A 16,881-nucleotide genomic window follows, 5' to 3' on the forward strand; every position below is an offset into this window, starting at 1 on the left:
TCTCCCTGTAATGTTTGATGCCATTCTGTTTCCCTGTAACAATTGATCCTGTTCTGTCTCCCTGTAATGTTTTCCCCAGTTCTGTCTCCCTGTAATGTTTGATCCTGTTCTGTCTCCCTGTAATGTTTGATCCTGTTTTGTCTCCCTGTAATGTTTGACCCCATTCTGTTTCCCTGTAACGATTGATCCTGTTCTGTCTCCCTGTAATGTTTTCCCCAGTTCTGTCTCCTTGTAATGTTTGATCCTATTCTGTCGTCCTGTAATGTTTGATCCTGTTCTGTCTCCCTATAATGTTTGATCCTGTTCGGTCTCCCTGTAATGTTTGATCCTGTTCGTTCTGTCTCCCTGTTGTTTGATCCTGTTCTTTCTCCCTGTAATGTTTGATCCTGTTCAGTCTCCCTGTAATGTTCAATCCTGTTCTGTCTCCCTGTAATGTTTGACCCTGTTCTGTCTCACTGTAATGTTTGATCCTGTTCTGTCTCCCTGTAATATTTGATCCTGTTCTGTCTCCCTGTAATGTCTGTCTGCTCTTGAATGGGATTGTGCTGAAAATCTTAATTATTAAAGTGTTTCTGATTGCGATACATGTAGGTAATGTTCGTTTTTTGCTTACATGCTTTATTTTGCTGGACTAATAAAATAACTCTTCCACGCCTTTGTCTCCTCCAGGCTCGACTACTGCAACGCACTTCTTGTCGGGATCCCCAGCATGAAGATCCAGAACCTGCACTACATACAAAATAGTGCTGCGAGGATCCTGATGAGAGTGCGGAAACATGACCACATCACACCAACTCTCAAATCCCTTCACTGGCTTCCTGTTCCACTCAGGGTTGAAATCAAAATCTCCCCACTAACTCACCAGTGCCTCCATGGAAATGCCCCCGTCTACCTCAAAGAACTGCTCACCCCCCCAATCCTCCACACGACACCTCCGCTCCAAACAGGCTAACCTCCTCCAACTTCTAAGGACAAAGCTACGAACTATGGGAGACCGGGCTTTCTGCTCCGCTGCTCCCAGTCTGTGGAATGCTCTCCCTGACCACCTGAGGGAACCTCAGACTGTGGATGATTTTTAAAAAAGACTTAAAAACCCATATTTTTAAGAAATACTTTTTATAGATATGCATGCTGGTTCTGCCTATCGGCCTGTTTCTAGTTTTATATTTTATTTATTTTTATTATCTTTTTATTATTATTATTACTATTTTTTTTAACTGTGGCACTTTGAGGTTGTTTGCTCTACGTACAGTCCTTTTTTTTTTTACAAATAAAATATATTATTATTATTAATATAACTTTCAACCTGCATGTCGCCATACCTTTTTCAGCATCAACCAACAGCCTCACATATTAATATAATAACAATGATGATGAATTCAATGGTGTGATCAGTGATCCTGTTCTTTGACAAAAAAAAAGGTAGGAAACCAGAGACTTTTGTCGTGCTTTATTTGTGCTGGGATAACACCACTTGACATTCATTTCTTGTAGAACTTACAGTCATGTCTCCTCGTGTCCATCACATTATTGTTCATGGTTTTACAACGTCTACTTGAAGGCATTTTACAAATTGAGCCTGGAGGAATGATTTGATGTATATCGGTGCACCACAAACTTGATGTAAGACAACCGGTGCTTTTCTAATAAACATCTGAAGGTGCGTGCCAGGTAGAAAGTCATATCCCAGAATAATGTGTAACTCTTAGAGCAGGGGTGGCCACACCTTTTCTGCAGACCTGCTACTTTTCAATGTACAAAGTGGAGGGGATCTACCTCATTCATACATACCATTTATATTAATTTATTCATGAAAGAGAGGTTTTTAAGGTATTTAATGATAATATATTCATTTATTTCATGAAGACAAGACTATAAATTGGTGTATTACCTGATTGTGATGACTTGCATTGATTGGAATCAGACAGTAGTGATGATAACGTCCTAATTTCTGTCCAATACCACATGAAAATGCTTGCTTTTTGCGATCTTATTTGTCCAGCTTCCATTCTCCTTTTTATACACTTTACAAGAAAAACATTGGCGGCAAACGCCGTAGCTTGCTGGCTTCCTGAGACTCTTATTTTGTCAGAGCAGGCAGTGCTTTTATTGTGAATATCTAGAAACTGTGCATTCTGTCTTCAGTTTGATGGCAGATACGGCGCAAGAGTCGGTTGGAATAAAAAGTGTTTCCCGCCTTTTTGTCGGTCGTTTTTTCTTAATAATGATCTGGCAGCAGCACAAGATCATTTTTAGGTCTATTTTTTTTTTTTGATGCCTGGCTGGCGATGGACTGACACACCCTCCGCCATCCACCGCTAGCTCGCCATCCACGTAATGGCCACCCCTGTCTTAGAGGATCGCTATGATTATTAATATTAGGACGTGACCCCATGTTTGTACTAATACCAATACACGCTTAAAGGGAAGCTGCAGAAGGCACTGCACACATGAAGTAATCCAGTTTATGTTTGACTGTGATTAGAAAAGAGCTGAAGGCACCAAGACTCCAACAGTACTTTTTGTATCGTAGCTGCAGAACAATTGAAAATGTACAATCTCCATTTAGTGATTCAAATAGCATGATATATATATTTTTTACACCAATACTTTACAGAAATACAGTACTTACACTTCTAAATAAACAAACACTGAAATACTGTTTGGTTAACAGGCACATGTTGTTGTAATCAATACTCTTTTTGTTAGAAACCTGCAAGCACTGTCAGTTATTGAAGTTTACCGTACTTTTCAGACCATAGGGCGCACCGGATAATAAGGCGCAGGGCCGATGTGCGGGTCTATTCAGGTCTATTTTCAAACAAAAGGGGCATTAAAGGGGTCATATAATGATTTTTTTTCTAAATGTAAAAGACTTCCTTGTGGTCTACATCAGTGTTTTTCAACCACTGTGCCGAGATACAGTCTGGTGTGCTGCGGGAGATGATCTAATTTCACATATTTGGGTTAAAAATATTTTTTGCAAACCAGTAATTATAGTCTGTAAATTATGTGTTGCTGTTGTGCTGTCTTGAGTAACCGTGTAATACTCTTCCATGTCAGTAGGTGGCAGCAGGTAGCTAATTGTTTTATAGATGTCGGGAACAGAGGGAGGCAGCTTGCAGGTGAAAAGGCGTCTAATATTTTAACCAAAAATAAACCAAAGGTGAGTGCCCCTAAGAAAAGGCATTGAAGCTTAGGGAAGGCTATGCAGAATGAAACTAAAACTGGCTACAAAGTAAACAAAAACAGAATGCTGGACGACAGCAAAGACTTACTGTGGAGTAAAGACGGCGTTCATGTGACATGACAATCAAAAATGTCCCCACAAAGAAGGATAAAAACAACCGAAATATTCTTGATTGCGAAAACAAAGTAGATGCGGGAAATATCGCTCAAAAGGAAGACATGAAACTGCAACAAGAAAATACCAAAAATAGAGAAAAAGCCAGCAAAATAGGAGTGCGAGACAAGAAGTAAAACACTACACACAGGAAAAGAGCAAACAAGTGAAATAAGTCAGGGTGTGATGTGACAGGTGGTGACAGTACACCTACTTTGAGACAAGAGCTATAGTCATGCATGCTTGGTTATGTTTTAAAGTCATACCCAACAATTGCGACAACCACTTTTTACAGTTAACTGAGTTTAGTTTTTTAATGATTTCTGCTGGTGGTGTGCTTCTGGGTTTTTTCAACGCAAAAAATGTGCCTCGGCTCAAAAAAGGTTGAAAAACTCTGGTCTACAAAACATGTAATGGTAGTTCTTTGGTCAAAATTTTGCATACACATCATCTTCCACTCGCTGTTTTACGTGCCTCCACTTTGATAGCGTTTTCTCCCCCCGTCATCTTTGTTGTAGCGGTGTAGCGTGCAAGGACAGGGAGTGGAAGAAGTTTTCAAAAGATGGCACTAACTGTTTGAATGACATTCAGACTTTACTTTACGGATGAGCAACATCTCCTCATCCGTGGCTCACTAGTGCAACAACATCACCCGAAATGTGTCCCCTGAATAAAATGTACAACCGGAACTCTTTAATAACTAAAGTTCCTTGGGTGAATAATGTCAACTCACTACACCGGTATGTTTTAGTGCTTCCAGGCCGAGTTTACTGACAGATATAAGTAAGAACTTTACACTACTTTATATTACAAATGGCGAAAGCGAAGGATGAATGTCACATAACAAGAAGATTATCGACTATGGTGTCATCACCAACCACAAAGGCGGAAGCGCGCAAATTTTCAGGACTTATGCAGATCCTAAATATACATCAGCAGGTACCAGAAGGTAAGAAAAGTTGGTTTTGCATAATATTGTGAAACAAAATGCCAGGTTTGTCTGCTAATAAGTGCCATTTGTAGTCCTTATATACACAACATAGTAATACTGCTATGTTTAACGCGTCTTCATAGCTCACCGAAGTCATACTAAAAAACATTTTTGACTAGGGATGCACCGATTAATCGGTAACCGAATATATTCAGCCGAATATGGCGAAAAAAGCCACATTCGGCCTTCGGTGGAATGAGTTAAAAACAAGGCCGAATAGTGGCGTGTGACGCAATTTTTTGACGCGGTGACGCAATCAACCAACGTGCAGTGACGCGGTGACGTTGGGATATGTTGTGTACCTGTATAAGTGTATGAGGTTACAAGCACACACTTAATTGAGATTTAGTGGGGCCTCTGTTTACATTATTAGCCTGTTGTGTAGGCTACCTGTATAAGTGTATGAGGTTACAAGCACACACTTAATTGAGATTTACTTGAGCCTTCTGTTTACATTATTAGCATATCTACTGTGGCTAAGCAGACTTTTGCCAAAAGGACAATAATTCATTTGTTGTGGGTTCATCCACTTCAATGCACTTTATTTTTTTTTGGAATGCATGTTTTGTTTGAAGGCCTAATAGAAATGAAAAACTTTGTGCTTTTTTTGAAAAACAAAGGCTACTGGAATATTAAAAAAAATTCAATATTCAATAACAAAATACTTTATTTGGAAAAACATGTCTAAATATTTATTCTAGGCTATTTATGCAATATTTAAAAAATTGTTAAAAACTGCATTCACTATTCGGTATTCGGCCAAGCGTTTAAATTTTATTCGGCTTTGGCTTCGGCCACAAATTTTCATTTCGGTGCATCCCTATTTTTGACATATTTTTAAGCGCTGTGTGTAATGTTCTATATTCTCTATGGAACATTTAAAGTTTTGGTGTTGTTTACTTGAGTCATATTGCAGTCTACACGTATCTCTTATGTGTGACTGCCATCTACTGGTCACACTTATTATTTTACCATGCACCACATAAATGTGCTTTGAGGTCGGTAAGCACATCCAGAATTATTCCATACATTAGGCACGCCGGGTAAAAAGGCGCATTGTCGATTTTGAGAAAATTAATAGATTTTAAGTGCGCCTTATAGTCCGAAAAATACGGTGCAATCTTCTGATCTACGTGTTGGACTCGAAATGGACCTTTATTCCGAATATTTGTGGCTGCTGATCAATGAACTAAAGAAGTCAACTGTTACCACAAAGCAGGTTTTGAATTTTTGAGCAAGAGTTGGCGAGAATACGCCTGATAGCGTGGACTTGGAAACAATAAGTCGAGAAAGTAGCGTCAGGACACGTGTGTCGCGGTACGATAAGCCTGGCGAGAAGTCTGACTACACCGGTGCTTTAAAAGAACACTAGAACAACTTTGGTTATCTTCTAGACAGGGCAAGTAGAAACTCACTGGTGTTGTTTTAGGAGTGCGGCAAGAAAAGTTCTGAAATCATCAGGTTTTCACAATAAAGCGTGGTCCGACTTGCAGCTTGGCGTATTAAGTTGGATCCGGCTCAACTCCCACTGAGTCAGTCTGCCTCGCGAGGATTTTATACCAAACGTTTACGAGGAGAGCGACTTTTAATTCTTGCTCACATGGAAAAAGTTTTAGACACTCATCTCAAAGCCCTTTGGTGGGATTACAGCAAAACTCTGTGCTCATGCACAACGTGAGCTCGGATTTCATTGTTGCAAGTAGCCAAGTTGGGACAAAATAGGGTCAATCACTTTTCTACGTTTTGAAATAAATTGATTCATTTTATACGAAAGAGTTCAGTTCGGTTAAAAGTACTGTTGGCAAATAGCTGAAAATAAATAAAATGTCCGTAATTGTCACAATTACAAATTGAATACATTGTCTTTTAGTCTGATACTTTACGATACTTTCGATCTTTTTGACTTGAGGACTGTTTGCATCGCGCAGATAAACGCTTTGAGGTTTTAGTTAGTTGACGTCCGGCTTACCCTTCCGTTCGAGTTGTTCTGCAGCAAATCTTTAATTGTGATGAGACCGGAAAAAAAAAAAAAGTTGCTACATGTGACCTTTATTACAGAGAAGGAGAAGGCACTACCGGGACACGAGCCAATGAAGGATCGCCTCACTACTGCTTAGTTTGCGCTAACGGCAGCCTCGTTTATCGCTCCAAAATGCTCAGATTGTTCAACATTGCCACAAATATTCACAGACAAGGTTGAATGACTTCACTTTATTGTTTTTTTTTGTAGTAGCAACATGGTGGTAAACGTTTTGGATCGCACCAAAGAGACATTTGTGTGTGTACGTGTGCGTTGACATTTTAAGCTTGCTCTCATGTTGTTGCGTTGTTTGGAAAAAATAAAAGACTGTTGACCCATTACCACTTATGTCGGTTTGATATATATATATATATATATATATATATATATATATATATATATATACATACATATATGTATATACATATATATGTGTATATATACACGTGTATAATTAATACCAAAAAAGCGCTACTTTTTCCTACGCTTTGAACACTGTGGCTTATAAAACGGTGTGGCTAATTTATGGCTTTTCTTCGCTAACAGTAATGATGCAAAAACACTAAAAACCTGTGTTAATTTTTGTGAAATGGCGCCACCTTTTGGACAAGTTTGTTATCGTTACAGGATCTCCTGCTTTCAACCGTCTCCTATTCATCCATATCGTTTCTCCTCATATAGACTCCTCATTTATCACTCCAAGTAATCTTTGTAGGTTTTACCATTTTTCCTACGCTTTGAACCCTGTGGCTGATAAAACGGTGTGGTTAATTTATGGCTTTTCTTCGCTAACAGTCATAATGCAAAAACACTGAAAACCTGTGTTAATTTTTGTGAAATGGCGCCACCTTTTGGACAAGTTTGCTAACGTTACAGGATCTCCTTCTGCTTTCAACCGTCTCCTATTCATCCATAGCGTTTCTCCTCATTTATCACTCCAAGCAATCTTTGTAAGTTTTACAATTTAACTAAAACTATCAATACTTACTAAACCGTCTGTAGGAATGCTTTCATGCATATTTGTACGTGCTATCGTAGTGTAATCAAGCTTGCGTCGCTAGCATTAGCTAATATGCTAACAAGTGTCTGTGTTAAGTATTATTACTTACAATGGCATTCTTTTTGTATACCACAAATTCTTCAGTAAATTCACCAAAACCGCAGTTAGTGGGTCCATGACGATGACTTCCATTTTGTTTGAACAGCCGTTTTACTGCTGTGTTACAGGCACCGTATAGAAACAATTAAGGTGTGTAAATGAACATTTACAACATATTTCTGTGTATATCTCCTTTCACAATGTATATATCTGCAGCATATAGTCCGGCTAATGTATTGAAACATGTTTCTAATCACCGTTATGTTGGAATTTTTATGACTATTGATACTGTTTGTTGATATTATTCATTTTTGTTTGACGACTTTTGGATTGTTTTGTGTCATGTTTTGTGTCATGTTTTGTGTGTCTTCTCAATTGCTCTGTTGATTGCTATTCTGAATGTTGCTGGGCCGGGTTCGGTTTTGGAATTGGAATTGCATTATCATGGTATTATTGTGTCTTATTTTGTTGGACTGATTAAAAAAATTCAATAAAATAAAATACAAAACCTTTACTGGGTGCGGCTTATATACAGATGCATTTTATAGTCTGGTTAAATATGATAAACCCTGATGTCTGTGTGTGGCATGCCAACATTGCCATAATTAATCCGATTACATAAATACATTAATTAATGTTGGTTAATTAATTATTTGATTAATTAATTAATGTCGCCCTCGGTCTCCTTGGATGCATCCTCGCTCATCCATGCGGACTGGACACTGGCCGGGAGTTAGTGGGCGGCCGTGGTTGGAGTCGGCTCTCTCGGTTGCTTTGTTGGGTCTGCTCCCGTCTCTGGCCATGCTCGCCCCCACCCCAGCAGACAATGGCGTGGAACACCGCAGAGGCCACCACATTTTTATTTTTACTTTTGTAGCTGTATATAGAAATGGCTGGTTGCATAAGTTCTGCTCTTTTAAATGTCTTTAATGTCCTTTATTGTTCTTTGACGTTTCCCTTTTACACACATGCTTATGTGTGCTATGGCTATTATTTTTTTTTTCTTGGTTTAGGCTTGAACTGAATTTTTTTCACCCATCCCCCGGTGGAAAAAAAGGGCCGCCAGAATTTGGCAGACTCATCAGTGATCCTGTTCTGTCTCCCTATAATGTTTGATCCTGTTCTGTAATGGTTGATCCTGTTCTGTATCCCTGTAATGTTTGATCCTCGTCTGTCTCCCTGTAATGTTTGAGCCTATCCTGCAACGTTTGATCCTGTTCTGTCTCCCAGTATTGTTTGATCCTGTCCTGTAATCTTTGATCCTGTTCTGTCTCCCTGTAATGTTTGATCATATTCTATCTCCCTGTAATGTTTGATCATGTTCTGTCTCCTTGTAATGTTTGATCCTGTCCGCCAATGTTTGATCCTGTTCTGCCTCCCTGTAATGTTTGATCCTGTCCTGTTTTATCCTGTTCTGTCTCCCTGTAATGTTTGAGCCTGTCCTGCAATGTTTGATCGTGTTCTGTCTCCCTATAATGTTTGATCCTGTTCTGTCAACCTGTATTTTTTGATCCTGTCCTGCAATTTTTGATCCTGTTCTGTCTCCCTGTAATGTTTGATCCTGTTCTGTCTCCCTGTAATGTTTGATCCTGTCCTCCAATGTTTGATCCTGTTCTGTTAACCTGTAATGTTTGATCCAGTTCTGTCTCCCTGTAATGTTTGATCCGGTTCTGTCTACCTGTAATGTTTGTCTGCTCTTGAATGGGATTGTGCTGAAAATCTTAATTTCCCCTCAGAGATGATTAAAGCACTTCAGATAGCCGGTAGCCAATTGCAAGGTAAAAAAAAAGTGCATCTATTATACATACAACTTGACAACTGAACATATATCTAATTAAAAAAAAAACCTCATGAATCTATTTGAACGGGTGTGTAACATTCAGTCCCTGGTCATGACCTTCCCCCCAAATGGAGGATTGCATGAAATGTTTTAATGAACCATCTGAGACCAGAGAGTGTGTCAACTCCAAACTGAAGTACTTCCCAGCATCCCTTTGTGTTTGTCATTTTTAAGATTGGCCGATTGACTAGAAGTGGTTTACTTGGTGTGCCCGCTGGTGTGTGGTGTGACCTCCAGCTGTTTGTAGCGCTCCGACACAAAGGCAAGAAAAAGGCAGAAAGCAGATTAAGTGTTCACATTTCATGTCACAGTCTGCAGTCTGTCAACACTCGGCAGGACGGCCTTCACCTTTTCTCTGCATAACGCGGCGCCTCCGCGGGCCGGCCTGCATGCATGCCGTAAAACTGCAAACATCCTCCTCCCCTTCTTTGGGCAGAACCTGGGGAACAAGTTGTCTTTAAGGCCTTAGAAGGGAAATAAACAAGTTGGGATTGCTTGCAGCTTTTTTTTTAACCCATTTCCTACAGTCGTGGTCAAAAGTTTACATACATAAAGATCATCATGTCATGGCCGTCTTGAGTTTACAATCATTTCTACAACTCTTATTTTTTTTGTGATTGAGTGATTGGAGCACATACTTGTTGTTCAAGAAAACAAATTTATGAAGTTTAGTTCTTTTATGAATTTATTATGGGTATACATACAGCAATTTTAATATTTGCTGACATGTCCCTTGGCAAGTTTCGCTGCAATAAGGCGCTTTTGGTAGCCATCCACAAGCTTCTGCTTCATTTTTTGACCACTCCTATTGTGGCCAAACAGTTAAATTTTTGTTTCATCTGACATCACATGGACAAAGATAAATTGTCCATGTGGTCGGATGAAACAAAAATGGAGCTGTTTGGCCACAATACCCAACAATATGTTTGGAGGAGAAAAGGTGAGGCCTTTAATCCCAGGAACACCATACCTACTGCCAAAGCATGGTGGTGGTAGTATTATAATCTGGGTCTGTTTTGCTGCCAATGGAACTGGTGCTTTACAGAGAGTAAATGGGACAAAGAAAAAGAAGAATTACCTCCAAATTCTTCAGGACAAGCTAAAATCATCAGTCCGGAGATTGGGTCTTGGGCGCAGTTGGGTGTTCCAACAGAACAATGAAGCCCCAAACACACACTAAAAGTGGCAAAGGAATGGCTAAATTAGGCTAGAATGAAGGTTTTAGAATGGCCTTGCCAAAGTCCTGATTTAAACGTGTGGACAATGCTGAAGAAGCAAGTCCTTGTCAGAAAAGCAACACTTTTAGCTGAACTGCACCAATTTTGTCAAGAGGAGTGGTCAAAAAATTCAAGCAGAAGCTTGTGGATGGCTACCAAAAGCGCCTTATTGCAGTGAAACTTCAATCAATCAATGTTTATTTATACAGCCTTAAATCACTAGTGTCTCAAAGGGCTGCACAAGCCACAATGACATTCGCGGTACAGAGCCCAAATAAGGGCAAGGAAAAACTCACCCAAGGGACATGTAAGCAAATATTAAAATTGCTGTATGTATACTTTTGACCTAGTCACATTTTCAGTAGACCCATGATAAATTCATAATAGAACCAAACCACCACTATGCTTGACGGTAGGGATAGTGTTCCTGGGATTAAAGGCCTCGCCTTTTCTCCTCCAAACATATTGCTGGGTATTGTGGCCAAACAGCTCAAATTTGGTTTCATCTGACATCACATGGACAAAGATAAAACCTTCTGGAGGAGAGTTATGTGGTCATAATAGTGGTGTAACGGTACGTGTATTTGTATTGAACCGTTTCGGCACGGGGGTTTCGGTTCGGTGCGGAGGAATACCGAACGAGTTCCACACGAACATATGAAGTAGCCGCCTATGCTAAGGTCTTAATAAGCTGCTCCGCTCCGTTCTGCCTCTGTCTCCTACACAGCACCCAGCATTGTCCCACCCACAAAACCATCTGATTGGTTACAACCGTAGCGGTAACAGCCAATCAGCAGTGCGTATTCAGAGCGTATTTAGTCAGCGCTTCAGCGTCGAGCAGATAGCAGGTGAGCGGCGGACTCTCCCCAAATTATACTAAAAACTTCCAAATCTATTACTACTAACATCACTATGAGCCCGTTGATCTTCTAGAAACAAACTGCAGCTCAGCTCACTCGCATTCCTGGCTTGAGGTGAAGGCTAATTAGCCTTTTAGCGTAACTTTAGCTCATTTTGCGGTGTGTGCGTGTGTGTGTTACGGACAGTGTTGATTGAGGTGTGTTGAAACAAAAAAAGGACAAAATGTAAATGAAGAGTTTCTGTCTTTGATAGTGGATATAATAATGTAAGTGCATCATAAAGCCTACATGAACTCCATGGTGTTCAGGGATGAATAGTCTCTCCTATTGCTATTGTGCTATTTTTTCAGCTATAGTTACATGAATCATTAGTAATGTAGCAGCCTAGTTTTGAATGGCAGGGTCCCTGCTATCACATGTTGATACAAATATAAAATTTACATAATAAAAATCAGCTACAGGCTTCCCAAATGCTGTAATAAATTATGCATAATGAGTTGACTTGAAACTGTTAAATGTTGCAGAAGAAAAGTTTGGTCTTTTATTTAATCTGAGCAACAATTTGAGGCAGTTTAATTAACATGGGCCATATGTGAACTCCATGGTGTTCAGGGATGAATAGTCTCTCCTATTGCTATTGTGCTATTTTTTCAGCTATAGTTACATGAATCATTAGTAATGCAGCACCCTAGTTTTGAATGGCAGGGTCCCTGCTATCACATGTTGATACAAATATAACATTTACATAATAAAAATCAACTACAGGCTTCCCAAATGCTGTAATAAATTAAGCATGATGAGTTGACTTGAAACTGTTAAATGTTGCAGAAAAAGTTTGGTCTTTTATTTAATCTGAGCAACAATTTGAGGCAGTTTAATTAACATGGGCCTACATGAACTCCATGGTGTTCAGGGATGACTAGTCTCTCCTATTGCTATTGTGCTATTTTTTCAGCTATAGTTTCATGAATCAGTAGTAATGTAGCAGCCTAGTTTTGAATGGCAGGGTCCCTGCTATCACATGTTGATACAAATATAACATTTACATAATAAAAATCAACTACAGGCTTCCCAAATGCTGTAATAAATTACGCATGATGACTTGACTTGAAACTGTTAAATGTTGCAGAAGAAAAGTTTGGTCTTTTATTTAATCTGAACAACAATTTGAGGCAGTTTAATTAACATGGGCCTACATGAACTCCATGGTGTTCAGGGATGAATATCTCCTATTGCTATTGTGCTATTTTTTCAGCTAAAGTTTCATGAATCATTGGTAATGTAGCAGCCTAGTTATGAATGGCAGGGTCCCTGCTATCACATGTTGATACAAATATAACATTTACATAATAAAAATCAACTACAGGCTTCCCAAATGCTGTAATAAATTAAGCATGATGAGTTGACTTGAAACTGTTAAATGTTGCAGAAGAAAAGTTTGGTCTTTTATTTAATCTGAGCAACAATTTGAGGCAGTTTAATTAACATGGGCAGAATTATTATAGTGTTCCCAATGTTGAAAGGATAAAGCCATTGTTTACAAATTTGGTAAATAAATACCCAAGAAATTATTATCTTGTGGTTTTCTTACTGTACCGAAAATGAACCAAACCGTGACCTCTAAACCGAGGTACGTACGGAACCAAATTTTGTGTGTACCGTTACACTCCTAGGTCAGGGGTAGGGAATCTATGGCTCTAGAGCCAGATGTGGCTCTTTTGATGAATGCATCTAGCTCTCTGATAAATCTGACCTGACGTTGCTTAACACGATAAGTAATGAATAATTCCACTTGTAATCACAGTGTTAAAAATAATGTTAAAATTATAAAACATTCTCATGCATTTTTAATCCATCCATCCGTTTCCTACCGCACCTGTTCAAGAAGTTGCGTTAATGGTAAGAAGTTATTTATTTATTATTGGTTAGTGTGGGTTTTGCCCTCCTGGGGGTTCTTCAGACCCACAAGCACCGACACGAGAGCCTGTTTCAGGGTTACAATATTGTTTTATTTTTCAATTAGTCCCTCAGTTGCTTTCCAGCAATTGTATTTCCAGCCCCAACCCTGTCTCTCCTCCTGGCTGCTGCTTATAACAGAGCAACAGGTAACAAGGCCCAGCTGGGCCTTCTACACGCCTGTCGCTGCAGGCCCGCAGGCCACGCCCCCTCCACAGTTAGCTTCAGAATAACAATAAGAGACCTATTATACTCTAGAAATGTTGGTCTTACTTAAAAATGCACGTGTTTAGTTGTGTTCTGTGTTAAAAAAATATTTTATATGGCTCTTACGGAAATATATTTTAAAATATTCGGCTTTTTGGCTCTCTCAGCCAAAAAGGTTCCCGACCCCTGCCCTAGGTCATAATAATAAAGCAAATAAAAGAAGCAAACTTCATGAATGTTTTTTTTTTGTGAGCAACAAGTATGTGCTCCAATCACTACATCACACGAAAAAAAAAAAAAAAACAAGACTGGTAGAAATGTATGTAAACTTTTGACCAGGACTGTATATTTAAGTCTGACGGCAGCCCCCCGAAGCTGTTTGGTTGCATTCATCTGGTTTATTTTGGGATATTTGCAGAGCTGAGATGCTTGTGAGTTTGTTTTCATTTGGTTTTAGGTTTTCTCATTGATGAACATCAAAAGCAGACCAAAAAAAAATTAAAAAAAATAAAAATACATCTGGTTCGAGTTGAATAAGCTGAGTCATCAAGTCGAAGTCAACGTGTTCAAAAGCTTAGTTTAGTTTGAATTGAAGATTATAATGATGTCATGGGACCCCCCCCCTCTGTAGAAAGTGGGTCACATTCCGCCGAGCGCCATGACTGGGGTTTGTTTGTTCCTGCTTCATGTAAGAAAAGTTACAAATGGCTGTTTTTTTTTTGTGCGTGGATTGTTCCACTCACAGCTCAGTGACTCAAGACGCTGGCTGATGCTAAACAGCGAGCTCTCTGTGCACTGTCAGGAGTGGACGGGCATAGTGGAATGCACCATTTTGGGTCTTGAGGGGGGGGGGGTAGTGCACGAGAGTGACTCCTGTTAGTCGTTGTTCCGTAATCCTGTTAACGCCACTCATCGAAAAACACTCGATGGACGTAAACAGGAGATTATTGTACTGTCATTTCACATTTAACTCAAACAGAAGAAAAAAAAAAAAAAATACTAACATCCTTTCAAAGTCTTTGTGATAATGCCTCCTCGTCCTTCCCCCGAGTCCATCGCCAATCTACGATCCTCGCCGTCCTCTACACCACCGAGTGTTCGTTGTGGTGATGGTGGTGCAGGCCGCCGCTCAGCACCGTGTGGTTGACGGACGAGGCGGAGCGGTCCGAGCCCTCCGCCGCCGTCCCGTTGACGTTCTCCTGCCGCTGGCAGCACAGGATCTGCCGGAAGGTGGCGCTCATCTCCTTGTCGCGGTAGGAGTAGATGATGGGGTTCATGGCGGAGTTGAACTCGGCCAGGAGCAGGAAGAACTTCTCGTAGGTGAGCACGTTGCAGCTGGCGCAGAAGACGTCCAGGAGGAGGATGACCAGGCCGGGGGTCCAGCAGATGATGAAAGCGCCTTTTGGAGACACAGGACGGAATAAAAGAGACTTTAAAAACGTGTCGTGTAAGGAAACCAAATTCAACATTTGTTTTCATGTCACACCACACAGCATTGAGAGCAGGCTTGGGCATGTTTTTTCACCCAGGGGGACAAATTTAGTGAAAAAATGCGTCTGGGAGGCTAGTATATCCATATTTAGGACATTGATACAAAACCTGAGACTACCGAAATTCAGCTCCTCTCCCGAAAACCTCCCGGGACAAATTTTCTCCCGAAATTCAGGCGGAGCTGGAGGCCACGCCCCCTCCAGCTCCATGCGGACCTGAGTGAGGACAGCCTGTTTTCACGTCCGCTTTCCCACAATATAAACAGCGAGCCTGCCTGCTGTGGAATGATCGAGGGCGAGTTATTGTTAGGCAGTTTCATTGACGTCCTCCCAGCGCGGTAACAACACACAACAACAGCAGTCACGTTTTCGTCTACCGTCAAGCAGTTCGTCTGCCGTAAACAGCAATGGTGTGACACTCTTAAACGGGACAATACTGCCAGCTACTGTACATGCATATGGTTAGAAAAATAGTGACAGAGAATAGAACAAAGACGGACAATTCAACCCTTAACTCAACAATGAGTAGATGAGTGTTATGTGTGTGTATATGTGTGAATAAATGAACACTGAAATTCAAGTATTTCTTTTATATATATATATATATATATATATATGTATATATATACAAAATAAATATATATTTAAAGCTAGAATTCACTGAAAGTCAAGTATTTCTTTATATATATATATATATATATATATATATATATATATATATATATATATATATTTTTATATATATATATGAAATACTTGACTCTTATCCACGCCCCGCCCCCAACAACGCCTGCCGCCCCACCCCGACTACGCCCCCCCACACCCTCACCTCCCGAAATCAAAGGTCTCAAGGTTGGCAAGTAGGACAAAACCTCACACCATGAATTGATTAACGTGGACCCCGACTTAAACAAGTTGAAAAACTTATTCGGGTGTTACCCTTTAGTGGTCAATTGTACGGAATATGTACTGAACTGTGCAATCAACTAATACAAGTTTCAATTAATCAATCAATCAATTAATCAATCAATCAATTAATCAATCAACATCTGATTGAATGCTAAAGACGTTATGACGGACCGCCTTAAAAAAACAGAATCGAATTTAATTATTTTTTACATGATGAGACACCCAGAATCTACATGACAATAAAGAATGTGGGATTTACAAAACTAACTATGAAAGATAAAACACTGAATATTGACAACATATAAAAATCACACCCCCTCCTCCATCCACATATTTCACCACCAAGCAAAACGCAACAAAAATGCCACAAACACAGTGAAATTTGAACAGAAGGGTAAAAAAAACAAAAAAACACCAACAATCTGATGTCTCTGATGTATCACTAAGATTTAGAACAGGGGTGTCAAACTAATTTTTGATGTGGGACCACATGGAGAAAAACCACGGCGCGATAACTTCTAAATAAAGACAACCTCAGATTGTTTTCCTTGTTTAAAATAGAACAAGCACATTCTGAATATGTACAAATCATCCATCCATATATCCATTTCCTTCCGCTTGTCCCTTTTGTGGTTGCGGGGGGATGCTGGAGCCTATCTCAGCTGCATTTGGGCGGAAGGCGGTGTACACCCTGGACAAGTATAAAATACTACACGGTCTAGCTCCATCCTATCTTGCAGATTGTATTGTACCATATGTCCCGGCAAGAAATCTGCCTTCAAAAAACTCTGGCTTATTAGGGATTCCCAGAGCCCCAAAAAGGTCTGCGGGCTATAGAGCGTTTTCTATTGGCGCTCCAGTACTCTGGAATGTTCTACCAGTAACAGTTAGAGATGCTACCTCAGTAGAACCATTTAAGTCCAATCTTAAAACTAATTTGTATACTCTA

General features: G+C 39.9%; 1 protein-coding gene across 2 annotated transcripts in view; it reads right to left on the bottom strand.

The window, feature by feature from the left end:
- Positions 1 to 1,435: 1,435 nt before the first annotated feature.
- lpar1 (lysophosphatidic acid receptor 1) overlaps positions 1,436 to 16,881 on the bottom strand; it is a 193,509-nt gene continuing 178,063 nt past the window's right edge. For both annotated transcript variants that reach the window (XM_061877016.1, XM_061877015.1), the window contains exon 3: positions 1,436 to 14,932. In XM_061877016.1, the coding sequence (XP_061733000.1) occupies positions 14,616 to 14,932 (317 nt within the window). In that variant the 3' untranslated portion in view covers positions 1,436 to 14,615. The remainder of the gene's footprint in view (positions 14,933 to 16,881) is intronic.

Source organism: Nerophis ophidion, linkage group LG17 (genome assembly GCF_033978795.1).
Source record: "Nerophis ophidion isolate RoL-2023_Sa linkage group LG17, RoL_Noph_v1.0, whole genome shotgun sequence".
NCBI lineage: Eukaryota > Metazoa > Chordata > Actinopteri > Syngnathiformes > Syngnathidae > Nerophis > Nerophis ophidion.